Source organism: Pelophylax lessonae (assembly GCF_965119305.1).
Source record: "Pelophylax lessonae genome assembly, chromosome: 4".
In the NCBI taxonomy this organism is placed as follows: Eukaryota; Metazoa; Chordata; class Amphibia; order Anura; family Ranidae; genus Pelophylax; species Pelophylax lessonae.
In genome coordinates, this window is record NC_138771.1 from 530,719,203 (window position 1) to 530,729,898 (window position 10,696).

Sequence of the window (10,696 nt, forward strand, 5' to 3'; positions counted from 1 at the left end):
GTACGCTGTTTATAACTATTAAGCTTTACCTAATTTGTGATGTGTGTGTGCATATAATCTCTCTGCCACAGGGAAAGCTTACCTCTACAAATAGCCCAATGTGGGTGAAACATGACAGAGGGGCATGATCAATGGGCAAGGATTTAAGTTGAAGACTATTTCATTTACTTCATACTGGGGTTAAATACAGTGCGCTGCGATACTTAATCTTAATAGAGCAGAAGAGGAGGGAGTGGGGGATGTGTACAGCTCTAGTGCAGCCTAAATGGCGGACCGACCAACAGTCCACAATGGACTGTCAACCAGCCATTTTCGCTGTTCTGAATCTTCAGGAACCTGCAGTTATTTGTTAGTAGGACTGCAAGCGTCATAGCAAACGATGGCCTCACATTTGCGCCCTATCCTGTAGCATGCTTCTCCTCCCAGGTCTCTCTTAGCTCCCACCGTCTACATGCCCGTCTCTATGGAGTCTACAGATATATAGTGAGATTCTGATGGGTGAATCCAATGTAGGGGGGGCTCTGATGAGGGAATCTGATGTAAGGGGTGCTCTGATGGGGGAATCCAATGTATGAGGGCTCTGATGGGGGAATCTCATGTATGGGGGCTCTGATGGGGGAATCCCATGTATGGAGGCTCTGATGGGGGAATCTGATGTATGGAGGTTCTGATATGGGAATCTGATGTATTGAGGCTCTGATATGGGAATCTGATGTATTGATGCTCTGATATGGGAATCTGATGTATGGGGGCTCTGGTGGGGGAATCTGATGTATGGGGGCTCTGGTGGGGGAATCCCATGTATGGGGGCTCTGATGGGGGAATCCCATGTATGGAGGCTCTGATGGGGGAATCTGATGTATGGAGGTTCTGATATGGGAATCTGATGTATTGAGGCTCTGATATGGGAATCTGATGTATTGAGGCTCTGATATGGGAATCTGATGTATTGAGGCTCTGATATGGGAATCTGATGTATTGAGGCTCTGATATGGGAATCTGATGTATGGGGGCTCTGGTGGGGGAATCTGATGTATGGGGCTCTGGTGGGGGAATCTGATGTATGGAGGTTCTGATATGGGAATCTGATGTATTGAGGCTCTGATATCGGAATCTGATGTATTGAGGCTCTGATATGGGAATCTGATGTATGGGGGCTCTGGTGGGGGAATCTGATGTATGGGGCTCTGGTGGGGGAATCTGATGTATGGGGGCTCTGGTGGGGGAATCTGATGTATGGGGGCTCTGATGGGGGAATCTGATGTATGGGGGCTCTGATGGGGGAATCTGATGTATGGGGGCTCTGATATCGGAATCTGATGTATGGGGGCTCTGATATCGGAATCTGATGTATGGGGGCTCTGGTGGGGGAATCTGATGTATGGGTGGGCTCTGATGGGGGAATCTGATGTATGGAGGCTCTGATGGTGGAATCTGATGTATGGAGGCTCTGATATGGGAATCAGATTTATTGAGGCTCTGATATGGGAATCTGATGTAAGGGGGCTCTGATGGGGGGATCTGATGTATGGGGGCTCTGATGGGGGAATCTGATGTAAGGGGGCACACTCTTGGAAGAATCTGATGTATGGGGCACTCTGATGGAAGAATCTGATGTATAAGGGCACTCTGATGGGGACACATTATATAAGGGGGCCCTCTGATGGGGCAAATAATGTTTGGGGGCATTCTAATGGGGACACCTGATATAAGGGAGTACTATGATAGGGGAAACTGATTTAAGAGGGTGGACCAGTGGGGACAACTTATCAACGGGGCACTCTGATGGGGCCAACTGATGTAAGGGGGCACTCTGATGAGGACATCTGATGTAAGAGGATACTGTGATGGGGCAACTGATCTTAGAGGTACTCTGATGGGGACACCTAATCAGTTGCCCCATTAATATTTTTTTTTACCTGAAATGTGGATGTGATTGGCTTACATTTGGTTTATTAAAGAGAGATTAGGACCGCCTTGCATTTTATTTCATTACCCTCCTAAAGCCCACGCCGGCAGCCTGAACACTGCTACTGTAAGTTTTAGCTGCCCTTTGGAGAATCAGATGTTCACATGGAGAAGTTTCCCCAGGAAAAAAAGATTGTTAGTGACAAACACCAAATATATACCAAGACTGGAATCAAAATGTTTGGATTAGGGAAACATCGGCATTACCACCATTTGCAGTGCGTTGTAGCGCACAGTAATGCACTACTGAGCATTACTGTGTTTTACATTCTCAAAAAAGGGTCACGTGCAGTTTCCTGTGCACTGGGATACATTGGCAATGCAATGATGTAACTCATGTTTACAAACCACACAGTTTTGAAGCAGGCCTTAGAGATGTATTTCCTTTTTAAAGAAATAGACTGCTCCCATTTTTATGATGCAATAATAATGACAGCCATTTAACATGAATTCTAAGTAAAGTTACTTACGATGTTGTATCTCCACTTGTATCTCCCTCTTCAGGTCAAACTCGGCAGTCTTCACTCGGCAACAGTAGGTGCCGCTGTCATCCAGGGTGACATCGTTGGTCTCCAGGGATGCATCACCTGCTCCCAGGTTCCCTTTCAGCTGGTATCTTTCCGATTTTCTCCAGGTCACTTTGTTGGCCTCTACTTTGGTGATGGGGCTGTTACAGCTGAGAGCTGAGCAGCTGCCACGCCCCCAACATAAGTTGCTTGGGGTTTTGCTGACTGGAAACGGGCAGGGCAAAACCAAACTTTCTCCCACCAACCCGGTCACACGATATGCTGATATTAGAGCTGTACATGCAGAAGAAAGTCAAACATGAGTACATGTAAAAGAGCTTTCCTTTTAAAATAGGGCATGTTACTTTTGAACCTAACTTCAGCCAATATTTTATTTTATTTTCAGTTTTGCCTTCAGTAGGCATGTAAGAAATGGCGAGTGCAGTTATTAACGGGACAGAAAGGCATGGGCAGCAATAAAAGAAAAAACAAAAATTTTAAGCACTTATCACTCCACCCTAAAAAATACTTAAAAAGTTTTAGCTAGACTTACAGCAGTTATAAATCAGAATAATGCACAATGTAACATTTTCTAATAAGTTGCATCTGACTCTTTTAACCACTTAAGCCCCGGAAGATTTTACCCCCTTCCTGACCAGGGGGTATTTTGCGATTCGGCACTGCGTGAATTTAACGAACAATTACGCGGTCATGCGACGCTGTATCTAAACGAATTTGGCGTCCTTTTTTTCCCACAAACAGAGCTTTCTTTTGGTGGTATTTGATCACCTGTGCGATTTTTTGATCATGCGCTATAAAACAAAAAAAGAGCGTAATTTTGCAAAAATAGCAATATTTTTCACATTTTTTTATATGAAATTCCCCCCCAAAAAAATGTAAAAATCTAAATTTTTTACATTTTCGGCCAATTTGTTTTCTGCTACCTATGTTTGGTTAAAAAAAAAAAAATCGCAAAAAGCGTATTTTGATTGGTTTGCGCAAAAGTTATTGCGTTTACTAACAAAGGGAAAGATTTTTGTCATTTTTGTTGTTTTTTTAACGCGTAATGGCGGCGATCTGCGATTTTTTTTGCGGTACTGCGACATTGCGGCGGACAGATCGGACCCTTGACTGACATTTTTGACACTTTTGGGGTTACCAGTGACATTTCTACAGTAATCAGTGCTATACATATGCACTGTTACTGTAAAAATACACTGGCAGTGAAGGGGTTAACTTTTTTTTGAAAGAGAGGGGCTATGTGTGTCCCTAGGGGCGTGCTTTCTACTGTGATTGGCTGTGGCTTCAGATGTATGAACAGTGATCAACGGTTCTACATAGTAGAACTGTATGATCATCCTTCATACACAGGGGAGAATGACAGGCAGCTTGTTTACACAAGCCGCCTGACTTTCTCCCTCTCCCCCGCCGATCGCCGAGTGACCGGCGGACATCGGGTCCGCCGGTCACGCGCACGGGGGGGTGCGTGACCGCGCGGGAGCGCGCCTCCGGTGGCGCGCGCTCGCTCCCTAGACCCTCACAGGCTAGCGACGTAGACCTACGTCGCTTTGCCTGTGAGGGGCTGACTGCCAACGTAGATCAGCGTTAGGCAGTCAGCAAGTGGTTAATGTTCACCTATCTTCCTAGCAGTCTTGCTTTTAAAGGTACCAGATCTTTTCTAAATAAAAATTTCTCAGGTCAGGCCCTAACCAGAAGCTGCCTTGTAAGCAAACAGAAGACCCTCATGTTAAACCAAATCCATCTGTCCTTCATCCCTGCTCAGTTGTCCCTCATTGGACAATTTAAACTGTATCCAAACCGAAAAATGTAATATTATGCAGTTTACCAATCCTCAGATGTGGTAGCTGCTTTAGTATTCTGATTTTAGTTTTTTTTTTTCCCTATACTTTTTATCAGGTGATCCGGCCAGTAACCGGCCAGTCCTAGGGTGGTTCCTCTATCTATGGAGGAGCAATGGAGACATCCCTAAACAGCTGCATTGTCTGGAGAGGGTAGTGTTGGATGGACTAGAAGATTTAGAAAAACTTCAAATTAGTGACTAATAGATTAAAGCCTAACTCCAGCTAACACTTTTTAGCAGCTAGAAAAACATTTTGTTACTTTTAGGTTATAATAACTAAATTTAAAAAAGCTGACCATTATACGCATGCACCACTATCTGTGTTAAATTGTTTGCCCCAACCCTCTAATTGTCACTTTTGCTAGTCAGCCTGGTCTGTTAAAGCTGGCCATACGCTGCTAAATGCAAAAACTAACAGAAAATTACCACAGTCCTCCATCCATGATATACAGCTTTGATGAAGAAATCGTCCACTGTGCCTATTGTATTTTGACAGTCAGCCCCAGCAGTTGTCAACATACCTAAACAGCCGACAATTTTTTGCCCAGCTCCTTAAGATTTGAAAGTGAGGGATGTCAAGTGGAAGGCAGCCGACAGGGCCCATGTAGGCTAAAGGCCCGTACACACGTACCGATCGTCGGCATACAAACGTCGGTGGACGAAGGATCTGCCGATTGTACGCGTGTTAGTATGGTGCCTCCGACAGATGTCTGCGCACAATCCGCGGACAAAAGTCTTTCTTGCAAACATGAAAATTTTTGTATGCCGACACCAGAACGGACGATTGTTCGCCTGTCAGTACACAATTCGGCCGACAGACCGCAGATTTGCAAGACTGGGCATGCTCAGAAAATAGAAAACACAGGGAAAGTTAACCATTACATGACATCACTTCTGCAGTCGGCGGACAAAATTCTTGTGCTGTCCTTGTGCTGTCTTTGCACTTTTCAGCAGACACCGACATCCCGGGGAGAAAAGAGGAACATTTGTATGCCGACCATCGGTACGTGTGTACGGGGCTTTAGGGTAAAAGATCACCAAACATTCCGAATTCTGTGAGGCTGAGCAATATTGGACTTCATTTCAGGTGAACTAGAAGGCTTTCTGCAAAATAGTAGAGATGCCGAATCCTTACTAACCAACATTAAGAGGGCCAGTTATAAATGTTTTCACTAAGGAATCATACAAGTTTCCAACAGAATTCCGTTGGAAAAATGTGTGAATCCTGGGTAAAAATAAATATATAAACAGGGTCTAAACACATTAATGTGATGTGATGTAGTAACCACAAAGCACATTAATGTGAATTAAGTGAGTTAGCATGTGGCATTGCTGTTCTGTAAAGCCCCGTACACACGCACCGATTGTCGGCTGACCGTTCGGCCGTCTTTTGTCCGGTGCTGTTTTGTTGGTTGAAAAGTGCTCAAGACTGCACACGAATTTTGTCGGCCAACAACAACCGACTGAAGAAGTGATGTCATGTGATGGTTAACTTTCCGTGTGTTTTTTCTTCTCTGAGCATGCCCAGTCTTGCTCATCTGCTTTTTGTCAGCCGAATTCTGTACTGACTGACGAACAATCGGCCGTTCTTTGTTGGCCAACAAAAATTTTAATGTATGCACACCAGATTTTGTTCGGCCGAAAAGTCGCAGTCGGTTGTCGGAAGCATCATACTAACAAGCCGACAATCGGCCGATCGGACGTTTGCCGAATATTTACGGCCGACAATCGGTACGTGTGTACGGGCCATAAGGCAACATATTGTAGCTCCAACACACAAGCATTTCAGCATACAACAATGCGCAGAAACTTACGACTATGCATTGTGGTGTACTGCGTAGGAAAAATTGCTGCAGGTCCGTCTGCTCTTGTGCGTCAGCAGCTCATTAAAAAGTAATTTGCTGCTTTAACGCAACACACAAGAGTGGACAGGTCTGGATGTGCCATTAGTCTTTATTGTGCTGTCTTGACATTCACTGTGAGCAAGAAGTTACTATAGACAAAATTTCTAAAGAAACTACTATTACTCAGTTCACAAATGCTACTCAAAGTTATTTTAGGTTATGTGCATTTATGGCTAGGAATATTCTGTGGCATCTAAGAGTCAATTCACACTATGGCGACACGACTTCGGGGCGACTTAATGAAGTCGCCGTGCACCGCGACTTCGGCGCGACTTGCACCGACTTCACATAATGGAAGTCAATGCAAGTCGCTCCGACTTTGTCCAAAAGTAGTGCAGGGACCTTTTTCTAAGTCGGAGCAACTTGAGTCGCTCCTATTAGAACGGTTCCAATTGCACAGCACGGTCCGCGACTTGTCAGGCGAACAAGTCGCCTGACAAGTCGGAACAGTGTGAACCGGCAATAAAGGGGATCAACTAAATAATAGTCTTAAAATTCCAGACCAAAACTTTTTTCCTTTTGGGCCTTGCATAGGGACACAGACAGCAATACAAATCTAACAAGAAGATCCACTCCAAAGTTATTATTTGGCTGGAGGTACACTTTAATTTCTATGGGGCGAGATGCTAGATCCAGCATGTCACATCTATATTTGTCTTAAACACCTATTCCATCCAAAACAATATTTTTAAGTTTAAAAACAGACTTTTAGCAGCATGAATAAACATGTTCAGGAATGGAAGATATTTCTCATGGAGGTGATATACAATAGTTATGACGAGATTTTCCAACGTGCAGAACATGGCTTAAAACCAACGCTACACTGAACACCTTCAATACCCTGAACATGGAATGTAGCAACACAACATACATGTATTTTTACACAGGTATTCATATTTTACATAAAGTGAGAAAAAATTGGGGTCTGCCATGGGTGATCTCTTTCTGAAAACCCTAATCAGCCTGGAGATAAGGAAAGGCCAAACAATATGAAAAAATGGATCTTCTTCTCTGGATTAGTGGCTCAAAGTAAAGAAGAAAGAGTAGGGGGAAGACAGCCTTACAACCAGGCAACTTACATTTTAAGAAGAGGTTAACAATGTCAGTCTTTAGGTTTTCCTCTGGCTGGTTTCCTTTTGGACCTCTTCCAATCTGCGGTCTGTTGGAGTGCAGTAAAGTAACACAGGGAATGGGTCTGTATGGGCCAGGGGCGTAACTACAGGGGTTGCAGGGGTTGCAATTGATATTGGGCCCCATGCTCCAGGGAGCCTGTGCGGCTCCCCGGTACACCTGGATAGGAGGGGGGGGGGGGGCGCTGGCAGCATGTAGACAAATCACTGTCCTCCTTTTTCCTCCTGTAGCTGCAGGAGGAAAATGAAGGAGATTGATTCCCCTGTATGCTGCCCCTGCCACTCCTCCTATCTAGTTCAATTGTGTTCTGCTGTCTCTGGACCCCTGTGTGCTCCCCTGGTCCCCCCCCCCCCCCCCACATGCGCTCCCTTCCCTCTCCTGCCAGCTGCTGCAGGGGGATGTGTCACAACAGAGAACCAGGAAGAGGCCGGTATATATGTAATTTACCAGCTCCTTCCTTTTCTGAATGGACAGAGTCATAGTCAGCGACATTGTAAAAATATAAAATAAAATTATAAAAAATAATCCAATTAAAATACCAGAAAATAAAAACTACTGACACCAGTGGGTGAACTGGCCCTGACATTCCACCACCATGGGGAGGCTCCAAGATGGTAGGAAGGGGGCCCACTGCAGAACTTGTGAAAGGGTTCCACTGCGGGCCCCACAATGGGAGTAAAGGGCCCCAGGATCAGTGGGAAGAGCCCCAGGCTTGAAGGGAAGGGCCCCGGCCAGGGGTCTGGGGGGCCCTTCATGGTTTCTTGCACCGGGGCCCTGAAAGTTCTAGTTACGCCTCTGGTATGGGCCCTCAATGGTATTAGCTGCTCATTACCATAACTTGATAGAGTCAGTCATCAGCATTCCAACTGTGAAAGCTAACTGTCAAAAAAATTTACTATGTGAAATTTAAATTTCAAAAAACAAAGTGCACTTTGGAGTGTTTGAGATTGCTTTTTTCTGGATCAAATGAACAGCGCCATTACAAGCACTCACAGCTTTGATAGGTAACATGCTGTTTGGTGCGTTGCTGCCTTATGAACCCTCTTCCAAATGAAGGGTTTAATTTAGATGTGTTCATTCAAAGGCAATACATATGATACCCTTGACACAAATGGGAAAAAAAACACTATTTTTGTTTAGTGGTTAATGTTCATCTGAATTGCCCATTCATTTCTTATTTCATTCCACTGGAATGTCCGCCCTGATTTTCTTGTCGCAGGGTTTCATTCCTTTTGCTGAATTCAATGTAAGTAAAAAAGTGAAAATTCAAGGGAGAGAAACCCCTTTAAATTGGTCACGTTGAGTGGGCAGAGCTGGAAACCAGGTGCAGAGAGCTTGGGATAGATTGCTCACAAAATATATAAAGCTGAAAGGTCATTTAGCAGAGCAGCATTTTCCCAAAATGGAAATATTAGATTCAGATTAATTTAGCACATAATGCTTCCCAAGGCCTGTTCTGATTATTCCCCAATTACCTCCTAGTGCAGCACTTACCTGGTAAAACCAGTAGGACAGCGGACAGCCACAGCACGGAGAGACCCATTGTAGGTGATACACAGAGGAAACAAAGGCAGAGAGTTCTCAGACTGGACAGGGGGCAAGCTGATATGTGGATGGAAGAGGAAGAGGATGAGCTTGTGTAAATATAAAAACAGGCGTCACCTTTGTATTATTACAGTGCTGGTAATAAAATAATTGCTTGCAAGGCAGAAAAAAACTGAGCATTTTCAGAAGACTACGGAGTAGAATTGCTGAATTGCATTCACTTAAGACACACGAGGGCAAAGTTAAGGCCATGGACAAACTTTTAAAAGATTTTACCCACTTCTGGACTGGAAGGTTTTCCCTTAATGACCAGGCCATTTTTTTGCGATTTGGCACTGTGTTATTTTAACTGACAATTACGCGGTTGTGCAATGCTGTACCCAAATAAAATCAATGTCCTTTTTTCCCCACAAATGGAGCTTCCTTTTGGTGGTATTTGATCACCTCTGCGATTTTTATATTTTGCGCTATAATGAAAAAAGCGACAATTCTGAAAAAAAAAAAAAACATTTTTTTTTATTTTCTGCTTTAAAACATTCCTAATTAAAAAAAAATTAAAAATCAAAAATTTTCATCATTTTAGACCAATATGTATTCTGCTACAAAATGTTTTATCCCAATAAGTGTGTATTGATTGGTTTGCGCAAAAGTTATTGCGTCCACAAACTAAGGGAAAGATTTGTAATTTTTATTTATTTATTTATTTTTTGTACTAGTAATGGCAGCGATCAGCGATTTTTAGTGAGACTGCAACATTGCAGCGGACAGATCGGACACCTTACATTTTTGGGGGGGACCAGTGACATTACTACAGTAATCAGTGCTAAAAATATGCACTGTTACTGTAATAAAGACATTGGCAAGGAAGGGGTTAACACCAGGGGAGATCAAAGGGTTAAATGTGTCCCTAGGGGATGCTTTCTAGCAAGGAAGGGGTTAACACCAGGGGAGATCAAAGGGTTAAATGTGTCCCTAGGGGGTTCTTTCTACCTGTGTGGAGGATGGGCTTGCTGAAAGAACACAGAGACTTGTGTTCCTAAATAAGAGGAACACAGGATTCCTGTGTTCATTACTGACAGAACAGCAGTCTGCCGTGTCTGTCTCCGCGGGAAGCGATCGCGGCTGCCCGGCGGACATCGAGGCCGCCAGACCCGCTGATTGGCTCCCCCTGTAGCCAATCGGCGCATGCGTGCCCCCGACCTGCCGGAGTATAAGTATGGCGCCTGGTCGGCAAGTGATTAGGAGAATGTTTCACAGCTGGTCTTATGCAAAAATCTAAATATTCAGTCAAATTATCATAAATGTGCAGACATACCTGTATTGTCCTACGTGTATAGCTTCACTTACACTGGCTCTGACTCTTCAGCTAGAGATGAAAGGGTTAAAAGTCACCTGAAGTTTGACAGTTTCTGCTTGGTCAGCTACCGGACACTACTCAAACTATTTCCCAAATTCTGAGCAGAATGTTTTCATATAAGAGAGATGTGCAGATATGTACATGCTTTCAACTGTAGGGTGTTATGTACAGTAAACCCCCCTCCATTGCGGGGGTTACGTTCCGGACCCAGCCGCGAAAAGTGAAATTCCGCGAAATAGAAAAACCCTATTAAAATGCATTGTAGGCATGTTTATTTTACTGTCACTGTACGTGTAGAAGCATTTTAAGGTCTTTAAACACACTTTTAAAACAATAGAAACTCATTTAAACACATAAAAGATACTAAGAGACATAGCAAGAGCTATGGAAAACACAAAAATATTTCATTATTAATGATTTATAT

At 43.9% G+C, this 10,696-nt stretch overlaps 1 protein-coding gene across 1 annotated transcript in view; it reads right to left on the bottom strand.

The window, feature by feature from the left end:
- Positions 1 to 9,012, bottom strand: part of LOC309554160 (polymeric immunoglobulin receptor-like) — a 28,171-nt gene extending 19,159 nt beyond the window's left edge. Inside the window, exons 1-2 of the mRNA XM_082255767.1 lie at positions 8,865 to 9,012; positions 2,439 to 2,768 (exon numbers count right to left, since the gene is read on the bottom strand). Coding sequence (XP_082111893.1) covers positions 2,439 to 2,768; positions 8,865 to 8,913 — 379 coding nt within the window. The 5' untranslated portion in view covers positions 8,914 to 9,012. The remainder of the gene's footprint in view (positions 1 to 2,438; positions 2,769 to 8,864) is intronic.
- Positions 9,013 to 10,696: the final 1,684 nt, after the last annotated feature.